This window comes from Typopeltis vanoorti, chromosome 18 (genome assembly GCF_054136105.1).
Source record: "Typopeltis vanoorti isolate ZY-2024b chromosome 18, IOZ_Tvanoo_1.0, whole genome shotgun sequence".
NCBI classification, from domain to species: Eukaryota; Metazoa; Arthropoda; class Arachnida; order Uropygi; family Thelyphonidae; genus Typopeltis; species Typopeltis vanoorti.
In genome coordinates, this window is record NC_143566.1 from 54,846,751 (window position 1) to 54,862,475 (window position 15,725).

The following is a 15,725-nucleotide window of genomic DNA, read 5'->3' on the forward strand; positions in this document are numbered from 1 at the left end:
GCATAAGACCGCCCCAAATTTGGGAAACATTTATCAGAAGAACTTCAGCCCAAAGGCCAAGAACTACAAATATAGCCCACCAGGGGGCACCATCAGGACTTTAGGAAAACGGTAGCTTCCTAGCTTCTGTTCTCATTTGCTCTTATGTAGTACTTGCGTGCACTTGTCTTTGTATTAAGTTCCCAAGAAGATGGCAACATGACGTTTGCCGAAATATCGGAAAGTATATATTAAAGTTTATTTAATTTATATTTCTAGTCTACGCTGTCAATTCCTTAATTATTAGTTATAATAAGATGGTTGCTAACAGATTTTATAGGTATTTTCATGAGTGTTGAACTACTGATCTGCCCCAAGATGATACTGACAGATATGGTATTCCAAACTTCCCCTCTCTTCACACTAAAACTGTTACCCAATACAAATTTTTACATACTAACTTGGTGCAAAGAACCTTTCCCACATCTTTCCACTGGCTGTATTCAGAAAATTGATTGACTTTATTCTGCTTTCCCAACTCTACTCTGTTCAAAGAGGACGATGTAATGCAGAGGATATATCATATTTTTAGCAAGTCAGCCATAGCATCAGAGAAAAATAAAAATCCTCACTTTGATATGGCCTATCATCTTCTAGATGTGCCCCATCTAGAATCATCTAGTCTATCATCTACTGATCTGCCCCAAGATGATACTGACAGATATGGTATTCCAAACTTCCCCTCTCTGCACACTAAAACTGTTACCCAATACAAATTTTTACATACTAACTTGGTGCAAAGAACCTTTCCCACATCTTTCCACTGGCTGTATTCAGAAAATTGATTGACTTTATTCTGCTTTCCCAACTCTACTCTGTTCAAAGAGGACGATGTAATGCAGAGGATATATCATATTTTTAGCAAGTCAGCCATAGCATCAGAGAAAAATAAAAATCCTCACTTTGATATGGCCTATCATCTTCTAGAATGTGCAAATAAAATCAAATGGAATTCAGCAAAAATATATATAAATTATAAAAAAAAAACAAAAGTTTTTCTCATTTTTTTTGATCCAGATATACCAAATAAAAATTAATTTATAGGATGAATTAAATAAACTATAGTGTTTTCATAAAATGCTTACCTATGTTTCAGCATGGCACGGAAATCCATACCACTCTCATCTATCAAAAATAAAAATTGTGAATGTAGAAAACAAACAATAGTAACAATGGTGCTGAATAAATTAAAAAAAAAAAAATTCTTAATAAATTAAAGACTTAATTCTGTATGTTAGTCAAGTAAATATTAGTTTAATATCCAACGTTTCAATGACTGATATCTGTCAGCATTTTCAAAGGAATACACTGGTAAGTGTATTAACAGTGGTGCTGAATAAATTAAAAAAAAAAAATTCTTAATAAATTAAAGACTTAATTCTGTATGTTAGTCAAGTAAATATTAGTTTAATATCCAACGTTTCAATGACTGATATCTGTCAGCATTTTCAAAGGAATACACTGGTAAGCAATAGAAAATAACAAAAACTAGGAAACTAACCGACAATTCTAAAAATTATATAAAGTTATCACTGTGCGTGATACAATGATATAATACGTGTGTCGCAAGCACAATGTTTCATTTGTTGAGATATTTAATGTAATTTTCATGAAAGTTCATTTCTTTTTGGTTAAATGATCTGATTAGAGTTTCCATATATCTGGTAAGAATAGGCCTTGATTCTTATTTAAGTTACCTGTTGAATGGGCAACTGTAGCAGCTTCTTTAAATGTTATGGAATGGTAGTTGTCTTCTATGTAGGGCATATGACTCATATCCCATTCAATATTATGGTTGGTAGAGGCAAAGTGTGAAGAAAGGCCTGATATATCCTGTCTGTTATTCCTTACATAGCCTATGTGTTCTTTCTTTCTTGTATCAAAACTTCTAGTTGTCTGTCCGATGTAATTAATACCACAAGACCAAGGCATGCTATAAACTCCAGAGTATTTGTAGAAAGAATGGCTATTTTTCAGTGATCTTATAAACTTTTGAATCGTCTCAATAGGTTTGAAGGTTACTCTGATATTATATGGTTTTAGAAGAAGAGCCCTGAGACAAAGCAACAGTCTTCACAGTGGAAGAGCCCATCATCTCCATGACCGAAAAAGACAAGGCAGGTCCGCAGCTCAATCAAGTGCATGCTCATAATCTTTTTCGACATTCACAGCATTATGCATCGAGAATTCATCCCCAGGGGCCAGACCGTCAATAGCGAGTTCTACTGTCAGGTTTTAAGGCATCTGAGGGAGGACATTCAGCAAAAGTGACTGGATCTGTGGCACACGAAAAATTGGATGATCCACAACGACAATGCACCCTGTCACCGAGCTCTCCTCGCACGTGAGTTTCTCGCCAGAAACAACATGATCTCACTTCTGCACCCACCATACTCACCAGATTTGGCTCCTGTCGACTTGGCCCTCTTCCCGAAGATGAAGATCCAGCTCAAAGGTTGTGTTTTGACACCATTGTGGAGATCCAGCATGAATCGCAGAAGGTGCTTGACACGCTTCGAAAACAACACCACTTCCAGGACCATTCCAGAAGTGGCAGGAATGCTGGGAGCACTGTATTGGTATGCAAGGGAACCATTTTGAAGGTGATAGTGAGTAAACATAGATAAATAAATTAATTTCTCATAAACAGAGCTAGTCTTGAAACTTTTTGATACCACATCGTATGTTACAAATGGATAAAATATATAGATACTAATGTAAGCTAGATCTTAAGCCTGTTATATTCACCTGTCCTATAATTTCACATAAATTTCGGTCACCTTGATAGCTTTAAATATGGACCCATTTTCTGCATTGACAGAACAGTCACTCTTGACAGAAAGTTCATATCCCAATCAGAATTAGAACAACTAATAGAATGTCCAAATCCAAACTCTTCCTCCTCATGTTCCCTCCATCAGATGCACTTAAGACAATTATTCCTCAATAATTCTATTAATTCCATTAATTGGATTTGTTGGAAGTGCGAAACATGAGGCAAAGAATGTGAAACTGATATAAATGAGAAAATGAACGAGAAAATGGAAATAAGGTGCAGCACAACAAGGGGTAGCGAGACTACAGGAGTGACAGAGAATGAAAGAAACAGAAATGAAACGAAAGCAAGAGAAACTGAGGGAGTGAAAGAATACAAGAATGTAGAAGTGAATGTTAGTGATAACAGAGTATGAATGAGAACGAAAGAATGAATGAGAAAATGGAAGTAAGGTGTGGCAGAATGAGAGGTAGCGAGACTGCAAGAGCGATAGAGAGAGTGAAATTGTCAGAATGCAAAATTTAATGAAACAGTTATGGAAAATGAAAAATGAAATGAGGAATATGCAGAGATATAGTAGATGTCTAGTGAAAATAATGAAAGTGTGCAAGAGAACAGAATGAAAGAAAAAAAAAGAGAAAAGAGGTGACAAGTGATTTCAGGATAGCAGTATATGGAGACTCCATAATTAGAGGACTAGTTGCTGAAAGAGTCCATAAAATCTGCTGTCCAGGTAGGAGAATGAGTAGGATAATTAAGGCATTGAACATGAGGAAGAAATTAGCAAGTGAGTCAGTCATGATTATGAGGACGAATGATCTAAGTGGACATAAGGAGCATGTGAAGAATATCAGGAGACTACTGAGAAGAATGAAAAGTAAAAATGTAGAAGTAAAGGTTGTCACAGTGTGTTGCTGAGGTATGCCGATGATGAGTTGTGATGGAGAGCCCAAATCATGAACGGTATGGTAGCAGAGTTGCGTGAGAAGAAGGGAGTGCAGTTTGTGGATGTATGGCATGTGTTTGAAGTAAGAATGAAATTATACAGGCATGATGAGTTGCATTTGAAAGACTTTGGAGTACACAGGAGAAAGTGATGCTGGATGGAAGTAGAGTGTGTGATGTGTGCAAGAGATCGGAGGTAAGAGATGAAGGGAAAAATCAGGAGAGTGGTACTGAAGAGACAGAAGTGCTTGGCAGTGAAAACGTAGTGTGAGAGATGAAATGAGAATGGGAATGCAAGAGGAACAGGGAAACGGACAGAGCCAGGTGGACAGGGAGACATGGCATGGAGAAAGTGGATGTTGAAAGGCAGTGAATGGTGTAAGAAAATGGATTATATTGCAATGTGAGTGGAGAAGTTAAGACTGAGCAGATATATGCGGTAAGGGCAGGTGTGGGAGGAAATCACAACAAACAAGTAGCTTGGATAGGACTGATTACTGACCTAAAAATGAACTACTGTGTTCGTTGACAAATGCCAGAAGTTTCAGAAATAAGGGGAATGAAATGGTTTCAATGACTGAGTTTATTTGTCCCAAAATCATTGGAATAAGTGAAACATGGTTGAATGAAGATATCGTAATGGGAATAGAAATGGAAGGATACACTATTCTTCATGAGGATAGAAAGGGCAAGAAGGGAGGGGGGGCAGTGCTGCTGATGATAGCAAGGGAATTAAGTCCACATAAGGTAGCTATGAAAGAGGGAAATATTGGCAATGGTTATGAGGCAGTGTGGTGTAATGTGGAGATTGAGAAGAAGACATATTTAGTTGGGTGTTGCTATAGGCCTGGGAATGTGGAGGGTGTTGAACAACTTGGATTAGTGAGTTTCTTGGATTAGTGAGATTCTTGAGAGATAACTATCTCAGGCAGCACGTAAAGGAGCAAGGATCAAAAATTCTAGATCTGACTGTTTCATTAGGATGTAATTGTGAGAGAAGTTAAGACTGAGCAGATATATGTGGTATCTTTCCTACAGCTGGTGAAAGTTATCATGAAGTGATCACCTGTGTTGTGCTAGTCATATGCAGACTATTGTGAGGAAAGGATATATGTGGAATTATAAGGCTGGTGATTATTACAAGCTTAGGAGACAGCTTTGAGCTATAACATAGAGTGAAGAGTTGAGCAGTAAGAAAATAAATGCTGCACGAGAACTGACAAAAAAATATATAACAGCATCAATGTGTGAATATATTCTGAAGGCCAAAAGGCTGCATAACGTAAGTGTAAAATGGATGAATGTGGGGGTTAAGCATGAAATCTGGAAAAAGAAGGTACTTTGGAGGATGTACAAGATTAATAATCAGTTACATGAAGAGCACAAAGAACAAGCCAGGAGAGTGACTCGGTTAGTAAGGAAAGCAAAACAGAGTATCAGCAGGATAAAGGATTAAACTAAATTTATTACAGGCAAAGAAAAACTCTAGAGGGTTCTTTAGATATGTGGCAAGTAGAAGCAAGAATGATCATAGTAAGATGATGTTAATACCTTAACATTGTCTTCTGCTGCAGAAGACAATGTTAAGGTATGCAGTGATTAATTTATAATGGTATTGCACCTTGATCGGGGTGGAATCATGAGGAACTTAAGTGGACAGGACATAGGAGAGGATGGCTTAATTGTGAGTGATCAGAAGGTATTTGAGGAAATAAATAAACTTGATGTCAATAAGATGATAGGATTTGATGTGACATACCATCATGCATCTTAAGGGAATGTTCCAGGGAATTGGCATGCCTGTTTAATCAAAGTCTTGCAACAGCACAGGTTCCAAGAGAGTGGAAAGATGGTAAAATTGTTCCACTGCATAAAGGTGGTGATAAGGCTGTAGCTTCAAAGTATATGCCTGTCTGTATATTTAGAGTTGTGGTGAAGGTACTAGAGACATTAGGGAGAAGTAGGATACAGAAATGGGTTGATAATAGCAGTATTTTCTGTGGTTATCAGCATGGATTTGTTAAGGTGAGATCATGTTTCTCTAACTTACTTATGTACTATAACAAGGTGACAAATACCTAGGGCAGGGTAGATGCATATACAGAGGTGTACTTGGATTTTGCAAAAGCTTTTGATAGATTGCCACACAACAAGCTGTTAAATAAATTGACACAGATGGGATCTAACTCAGCAGTTTGGATACCAGACTGCTGAGTTAGATCAGTGACTGGCTGTCAGATAGGTATCAGAAAGTTGTATATGGGGGTGCAGTATCCCAAAAGGTACACCACTAGTGTACCTCAGGGTTCAGTTTTGGGACCATTGTTGTTCAATTTGTATGTTAATGATATTGGGATGGGTTTATCTAGCAATATGCAGCTGTTTGCAGTTGATGGAAACTGGGGAGCGTAATGCAGAGTCAAAGAGATGTCACGGCCTTATAAGAGAACTCGATTAGATTGCATGAATAGGCAGGTAAGTGGAACTGTTAGTTCAATGTTGCAAAGTGTAAGCTATTGTATAAGGCCTTGATCAGGCCTCATATTGATTATCGTGCACAGATTTGGTTACCAGGTTTTCATGGTGAGAAGGATATGTTAGAAAGGGTCCAGAAAAGATTTACAAAGGTGATCAGTAGTCTTTAGAATGTGGAGTTCAAGGATAAATTAAGAAAATGTAAATTTCAAAGACTCTTGAATAAGAGAAACAGGCAGTGGATATGATTGAGATAACGGTAGTCAGGGGTTGTTATGAGGTTGATATGGAAGACATTTTCATTGACCAGGAGATTGGAGTATACTGTATAAGGTGAGTATATTCCACTCACCTTATACAGTATACTCTGTATATGTTCCACTCGCCTTATTCAGTATATATAAGTATATTATATTACACTTACCAAACACACAACCCATGTGTATTTAGTGAGTGCAATGTATTGCCTTTGTTTGTGTGTGTGTGTAAAAATGATATTAACAGAACAGACATAGTACAAATGGAAAAGAAAAGAATGGATAATATGAGAGGCTAAAAGGAGGTTAGAATGAAGAAAACACATTGAATCAGTTTACGGCATGGTTAGATGAGCATTGTGTGCTCATCCAACCATATATACAGCATACTCTGTATATATTCCACTCGCCTTATTCAGTATATACAGTATATTACACTTACCAAACACACAACCCATGTGTATTTAGTAAGTGCGATGTATTGCCTTTATATGTATGTGTGTGTAAAGATGATATTAACAGAACAGATATAGTACAATGGAAAAGAAAAGAATGGATAATACGAGAGGCTAAAAGGAGGTTAGAATGAAGAAAATACATTGAATCAATTTACGACATGGTTGGATGAGCACTGTGTGCAATAGTGTGCATCTCCCATGCAGCCTCTGACTCAGTGGAGGTTAGATGTTAATAATAATAATAATAATAATAAGTGACTGGATCCAAAAAAAAACTTATCCAGAAAAAAATACAGGAAACAGGATGGCAAAAAAGTAATTAAAAAAAAAGTTTATTGCCTTAACAGCAAATTGACCACTGAGTTAGATAGAGGAACTGACTACACTGTGATACTGCTGGGCTTTCTAAAGGTATTCAACACAAAACCACATAGAACTTTGTTATTACATAAATTGGAGAAAATGGGAAAGGATATGAAGCTGGTGATTTGGATAAGAAGGCAGAATGGTATAGAAACAACATGATGAGTAACTATGACAATTCTCATCTCATCTTCTTTTTCTAAAGAAAATGAGAAATTATGAACTCATTATTGGGTTTAATGGAATGAATACCACACAGAGATAAATTAAACATAAATGTAATTGATCGCATATCTCTTCTATGTCACACATCAAGGATACAATCATAAAATTGTAAAAAGCACACACATAAAAACACTCAAAATAATAAATGAAATAAAGATATTAAATGCCTAAAATTCTATGAGGCACATTCTCTATGCGTGTTATTTGCCTAAGAATTAAAGTTTTCCAAATCTTCTGAAGATTAACACACTTAATAATAATATTATTATTAAGATTAGTATTAAGATGTATTACTATTATTATTAAGATTATGTCTCTGTTAATGTCTCTGTGACAGAGACAAAACATAGAATTTATTAAACTTGTGTTTAATTGTTTTTTGTGCTGTACTCATTCTATTAAACATAATAATGAGTTTAAACCAGCATATAAGCCTAAATACTAGTCTGTTAAGAAATTATGAAATCAAATGATGGACAACCAGAAGAAATAAAAAGAACAGAGCTAGGACAGATAGCTTTTGGGAACATTAAATATTTTAGAATCATTATTATTATTATTATTTGAAAACAACATTATGAGCAACTATGCCAACTAAGCATAATAGTGATAATTTGAAGATTACTAAGGCATTATTGTTAATTCATTAGCCTCTATATACAAATAGCCCTGTCATGAAGATACTTCATTCAAACTTTTTTTTTGCTTACACAATTGGATGAAGGATTAAACCAAGAATATAATTTCTTTTTTATAAGTGAGAAGATGAAAAACAAGAAGAAATTATAAAACTTAAAGATGGAGAACAAGAAGAAATTAAAAAAGAAGAATACAGGTAGAATGGATAGCTTTTGGGAGAATAATAGATTTTAGAAGCAATAATTTATTATTATTATTATTATTATTAGATAATCCACTGTCTGCATTACCTCATGTAACACCCACTACACAGTATTTTCTGTTCCCTGCATTCTCTGGCTGAAGTGTCTCTGTCATGAAACAAAAACACCAAGTGGTAGGGAGGAAAACACCCTGCTCCTCTATATGACATTAACTAACTTACTCCAACTGAAAACACTCTTATAGCAATTCCACTTGTCATGATGAGAATTAAACTGAAGTCATTTCCAGTTTTAGAGTGCATACCCCATCATTCTTCCAACTGTATTAAAGAGGTACTATTTTGAATATGTTTAACACATTATGCTGAGACAATAAAATATCCACTGAATAATAAGTGGATATTTTATATAATATCCACTGAATTAATAAGATGAAGCCCAAGTATACAAAGCATTATCTAATACATCATATATTCAAAGGGGGGATGTGCTGGACATATCACAAAATATAATTTACTTGACAAGAAATTAGATTCTTGTTTTTAATCCTTTGCCCATGCATAAGCAAAGTTTTGTGTGAAGTATCTCCATGACTAAATTACTTGTATATAGAGGCTAATGACTTGACATCAATTTTGCTCAGTATCCCATAATGCAAAGGACATTTCCTTTCACACACGTATGTTATGTATATGATACTTCATATACAAACTTTGTTTGCATACGACTGGGTAAAAAATTAAAAAAACAAAAATATAATTTCCTGTCAAGTATAAAATAACTTTGTAACCAATTAAAAAAAAAACTTTCTATAAATATTATAACAGCAAACATAAAATGGCCTAAATTATTAACAGAATAAAGTCCTATAGTTATGTAGAAGAAAAGATCAAAGGTGTGAGATTTCAAGATGATATTAGCAGAACAGATATAGTACAATGGAAAAGAAAAGAAAAGAATGGATAATATGAGATCTAAAAGGAGGTTAGAATGAAGAAATTTATACAAGTTTTTATACAAGGTTAAAGAAGAAAATAAAATATTATTTATTCCTGAGTTCATAACATGAATTCAGTCATAATTAATGATGTTTGATAAACCACATTCCTAAATGACTCAGCTTTTTAGTTTACAGAAAACATACTTTTACAAGAAAATACAAGAAAAAGAAAAATTTTTACAAGAAATTACAAGAGAAAGGGAACAGTAGAAGAGAGGGAATGAGAGAGAGAGTTATGGGAATAGAAGAAGAGAAGAGAATGGGAGCAGTAGAAGAGAGGGAAAGATAGAAAGTTATGGGAATGATAGAATAGAATAGGTTGCTGTTCTGAACGAGTCGGTGTGTCAATACAGGAAAACTAGAATACCGAGGGTGGATGGTAGCAGGGATGGCCTCGTGTGAGAATGGGTACATGGGAGAAGGGAGACGACATCAGGTAACGCTGAGCCCAGCGGAGTCTAGAGGTGATAATGCCAGGTATACAAACAGTGGTATTTTTATGCTGTATACTAATGCCAGGAGTATCCGGAATAAAGGAGATGAATTGGTGACGCTGATAGCGGCAGCCTGGCCAAAGATTATTGGGATCACTGAGACGTGGTTGACAGAAGAGGATATAATAAAGGAATAAAAGTGGCAGGATACAGCATTTTTCAGCAGGATAGGAAGGGAAGGTGTGGTGGTGGAGTACAACTTATGATAAGTGACGACTTATGTCCTCTAAGAGTGGAGGCATTGGAGGGCAGTGACACTAATGGTTTTGAAAGCATATGGTGTGAGGTAGAAGTGACCAAGACAGGATATTTAGTGGGCTGTTCCTACAAACCATGGAGCACAGAGGATGGGAAGCAAGAGATATTTAGACAGTTGAACTTGGCAAGTGCAAGAGGAATGATTGTTTTGGGAGATTTTAACTACAGCAGTATAGGCTGGGAAGAAGAAAATGCATGTAGTAATAATGGAATGAAATTTCTAGAATTCTTGATGGACAAATGTCTTAGGCAGCATGTAATAGAGGGAACAAGAGGTTCAAGAGTTTTGGATTTGGTCTCAGCATCAGAAAAGCTGATAATAAGTGAGATGACATCTCTCCCATCAGTTAGAGAGTAATCATGTGGTTTTGACTTGGAAAATGAATAGACATGCAGGAGTATCAAAGAAAAGGGAATGTATTTGGAATTATAAGGCAGGTGGTTATAATAGTCTTAGATATCAACTAGGGGCAGTTCCATGGAGGGCAGAATTGGAAGGCCAGGATATCGTTAGTGCTTGGGAAATTGTGAAGGAACATTTGTTAGCATCAATAGTAAGCTGTATTCTACGATTGAAGAAGAGAACACAAATTGGTGTAAAGTGGATGACAAACAATATTAAACAGGAACTGCAGTTAAAAAAGAGGCTATAGAAGAGATATAAGGAGACAGGCAAAGAGCAGATGCATGAAGAATATAAGACACAGGCCAGGAGAGTGACTAGTATGGTAAGGAAGGCAAAACTGGAATATGAGAAAAGATTGGCCCTTAGATCCAAGGAAAATCCTAGGGAATTTTTTAACTATGTGGCAAGTTGAGGAGAAATGACATTGGAAGAATGACATTGTGGGATAAAAATGGGAATAGAGTGACTGATGCAGAGGACACAGTGGAATTGTTCAATGAACACTTTATTGGAGTATTTCATCCTGGAGGAGTCAATTTGAATACTAGAGGGATAGAGAAGGTTTGAGGTTTAGAGGTGCAGGAGGAGAGCGTTTTTCAAATACTGAGTTCTCTGGATGTCAGCGAAGCTGTGGAACTTGATGGTATTTCACCATGAGTTTTGAGAGAATGTGCTATAGAACTGACAGCTACTTTAACCTGGCTTTTCAATGAAAGTCTGGCTATGGGAAAGGTGCCCAGGGTGTGGAAGGAAGGTAAAACGGTGCCATTGCATAAGGGTGGTAGCAGTCTGAAAGTGTCTAATAAGTAGTTGTTAAGATTTTGGAAAAATTAGTGTGGGGCGGCATACAGCATTGGGCAGATGATTGTAATATTATCTGTTAACATGGATTTGTTAATGGGACACTCTTGTTTTAGTAATATGCTAGCCATTTATAATAATGTTACAAGAGTGCAGTAGATGAGGGAAAGGCATATACTGCCATTTTCTTGGATTTAGCGAAGGCATTCGACAGAGTGCCACATGATAAGCTGATATTTAAGTATGCAGCACATGGGTTTGGATGTCAGGTTGGTCAACTGGATTCAGGATTGGCTGTCCAATAGGTATCAGAGAGTTGTGTAAGGTGGGGCAGTTTCAAGGAGTCAGAAAGTTACAAGTGGGGTCCCACAGGGCCCAGTACTGGGACCTATATTGTTTGACTTTTATATCAATGACATTGTCAGTGGATTGCAAGGGGATATTTAGTTGTTTGCAGATGATGAGAAGCTGAGAAGGATTATTAGTAACAGTGCAGATGTGGTAGCCCTGCAAGAGGATTTGAATAAGCTAGACAGATGGCAAATGAATGGGGGTTGGCACTTTTGCTGCATTAAACCGAGACCTCCATTCATTTGCCAATCATAAGTCTTGAGGTTTGGGACACATCGATGGGACATTTCATACTCTATTGGAGGAGTTGTACTGGATGACGTAGGGGGAGACAAGAGATCTAGGGTTGATGAGTGATAGAAACCTGAAATTTAGGGGACATATTGCGAAGATGGTGAAGGTAACAGAGAGGATTGCTGCAATACTGAAAAGGATGCTGACCTGCAGAGATAAAAGAGTTATCATTCCATTGTATAAGACCCCGATTAGATCACACTTAGACTATTGTTCTCAGATTTGGTCCCCAGGATTTGAAGGGATTAAATTAACTGTGGAAAGGGTACAAAGGCAGATAACAAAGACAGTTTCAGGACTGTACAATGTTAGTTATGAGGATCTGCTGAGGGAATGTGGACTGCAGAGTTTGGTGGAATAGAAGAAGGAGAAGTAATATGATTGAGACTTCTTTTAAACTGTTGAGAGGTGGTTACAGGATTGATACTGGGGAGTTCTTTTGCTTAGTTGAACAGAGGGAAGGAAGGATGACAAATGGCCATCCCTGGAAGTTATGAAAGGAAGCTGTGAGCAAGAGGTAAGGATTGGTTTCTTTGTTGAACCATGGAATGCATTGCCTGATAGAGTGGTGAGAGCGAGAATGGTGAATGGGTTTAAGAAGTGGTATGATAGACTTTGTGTTTCCTAGGAAGGACCTCCTGCGATGAGTCTTTTGACTCCATGGAGGCCTGAATAATAATAATAATAATATGTTCATAATTCAATTTAAGTTCAAAAGTTAAACAATGAGTTGGGTTATTAAGTAATTATTACTAAACTATTACTTCTTCAATGACCATATATTAATCTATAATATTGCAAACAGGCAAAACGAAAAAGTACATACCTCCAACAAATAAACTCATGCTTACACTGTCTTCTCCAAGTTTATTATATGCTAATATTTTATATTTTCCTTCATCTGCAGATTTTGCTTTTCGTATACAAAAACAGACAGTATTTGTCTCTCCATCAGTTATTACTTTATACCGACCACCCTCATATATTTCACCAGTGCCTTTAAAAAATCTAAATTCTGGAACAGGATTGCCCTCAACCTCACAAGAAAGATATGCAACACCACCTAAAAACAAAACAATAAAATACTATGCTTTTCGTATGACACATTCAATTATTCTTTTATAATCCTTGACAACACTTAATTATTAACTGCACTGTAGAATAATGAAAACAATTAATAATAAAATCAATTTTATAAATAATTTAAAAAATTCAGCCATTAGATTATTTTTGGTTTTTGGGTTTAAAATGGCATTTATGGTTATGCTGCACCAGAACACATGTAATAAATAAGCAGCATATATAGGTCTAAAAACTATACAAATAGTAATAGTAATCATAAATGAAACATTTCGTAAAAGTATACTAGGTAATAAATAAGTAAAACAACATAAAATCAGTGTAGAAAAACAAATTTAAAAGATGGGCATAAAACAGATTAAGTACAGGTTTTTTTGAAAGCATATTTACAATACGTTTGACTAATAACAATATAATTTTATGAGATGGTAAATGTTAACATTCTGTAAAAACTTAAAAATGAGGGTGAGAGTTGATGAGTCTGATAAAATGTGCTTGAGCATATAGGGCTCAGACAGATTATGAAAGTGGCTAAAATAATGACTGCTCAAATGGCAAAATGAGAGCAGTCAATTAAAATATGAATGATGGACAGTCTGGCATCACATAACACACACACACACACACACACACACACATCGTTATATCAATAGGAAGAAGTTATTAAGATGATTATGGCCTATGGGGAGCCAAGGAAGAACAACTTCCTCAGTTCAAACCCTGTTTAGGCTAGATTGCCATAATTTAATTTCAGGATAGAGCTTATTATTAATCTCTCTCTCTCTCTCTCTCTCTCTCTATTCCAAGTTAACTGCCAATATGATAGAAGTTTTTGTCTGATAATCTGTCAGTAATCAGTGTATGATATAGGCAGATGATAGATGTCTGAGAAACAAGCTGACATTGTTGTTGGAGTATCTGCAGCCTCATTTTCCTTAATCCTAACATGACTTGAAATCCAACAGAAATGTACCCCAAAGTGTAGCTACCATAGCTGAAAGAGAAAGTGTTGAATTTGAGAGAGCACGAGATATTTCTATAGCTCTCAGCCTCTTAATGCCTAGAGAGAACATTGTGAGTCTGAATATATTGTACATTTTTGGTAGCAATGTAATCTGATATATTTTAGTGCAAATTCTATAGCATACAGTTCCGCTGTAAGGTTGTTAGAGTCTAGTGGGATTTGTGCTATCTGGAAAGATGGCAAAAGATCCCACTTGAGCCGTTTGTGTAAACAGCACAAAATCAGATATTCAGTTCTATGACCTTCGAAGAGTTGCTGGTGGATGACAAAAGGGGTAGAAAATTTCAGTAGCCTGCTGAAATTAAAGTTACATGCTGGAATATATGATTGCCAGGTGGAAGTGGGTTTGGTAGCATTTGAGCTATATTGTCTACAAAGCAAAAGGTTTTATGGCAGTTTGTTAGGTGTTGTAAAAATTCTCAAATTATGGCTGAAAGAATTGTGGGTGAATAGAGTCTAGCTATTGCAGTATACTCTCCCTGTCAGAAGCATACACTTTGGATCCATAATCAAGTTTTGATCTTACCAATGCCCTGTAGAAACAAAGAAAAGAACATCTGTCAGCAATCATGGATGGAAGATAGGGTTTGTAGAATATTCATTGCTTTACAGCACTTGTCTCATAACTGACATACGTGAGTGAGGAAGCCAAGTTTGTTGTTAACTATGAGCCACAAGAACACGGCTGGTGCAACTGTAATTAGTCACTGTCCTAGTCAGGGTTCTGGGTCAGGATGAAGAACACTTCTGTTGCAAAAGTGCAAACAAATAGTCTTCTGTGAAAACCTTAACCCATTGGCAAGCACCCATTTTGAGAGATGGTAAATGGCTTGCTGCAGCTGTCTTTCTATGACTCTCATATTATAAACATGACAAAAAATGGTGAAGTCATCCACATAGTAGGCATTACTTACTGTTGGAGAAAGATGTTCTGTTATTAAGTTAACCTTGATTGAAAAAAAAAAAAAAAAGACACTTAAAACTGAGTCGTGTGAGACTCCCTCCTGTTGGTTATAAGGTCAGGAGACAGGAGAGAGAAGTTCCCACTCAAACTTGGAAGATTCAGATAGATAAGAAGTTCTTGATAAAAAGAGGAAGATTCCCTCTAAGACAAAAATTATAAAAGTCTTTCAGTATACCAAATCTCCAAGCAGTATCATATGTTTTTCTTTATCAAAGAAAACTGATTACTAGATGCTCACATTTTTCAGAAAGCATCTGTAATGGCCTTCAGACTAGATGATCAATAGTGATATGATATTTTCAGGAGCCACATTGAGATTTTGATAAAAGGTTGCTTCTCTCCAGCAACCACAAACAATGAGCATCAAGGTTTTTTTCCTAAATCTTGACAAGCATCTGCTCAGACCAACTGGACAGTAGTTATTTAGTGATTTTGGATCCTTCCCCAGTTTTAGCAAAGGCAATAATAATTGCCTTCCCAGGTATCTACCCAGAAATATGCTTTCACAACAAATTCTGTTCAACAGTTGATCCATGGATGATGGTGACAGATGTTTTAGCATCTTGTAATGGATATCACCTTGTATTATTCTGTGCCATTGAAAGAAAACTGGATTTATTGTTTTTATGCTTTGCTTTTTTGGGCAAGGAACTGGAGAAGTAGGGAAGAGATA

At 36.2% G+C, this 15,725-nt stretch overlaps 1 protein-coding gene across 1 annotated transcript in view; it reads right to left on the reverse strand.

Moving 5' to 3' along the window:
* The window catches only part of LOC150096673 (twitchin-like), a 2,440,784-nt gene that overhangs the window by 2,047,396 nt on the left and 377,663 nt on the right, over nt 1-15,725 (reverse strand). The window contains exons 17-18 of the mRNA XM_090408679.1: nt 12,811-13,047; nt 1,125-1,164 (exon numbers count right to left, since the gene is read on the reverse strand). Of these exons, the coding sequence (XP_090264805.1) occupies nt 1,125-1,164; nt 12,811-13,047 (277 nt within the window). The remainder of the gene's footprint in view (nt 1-1,124; nt 1,165-12,810; nt 13,048-15,725) is intronic.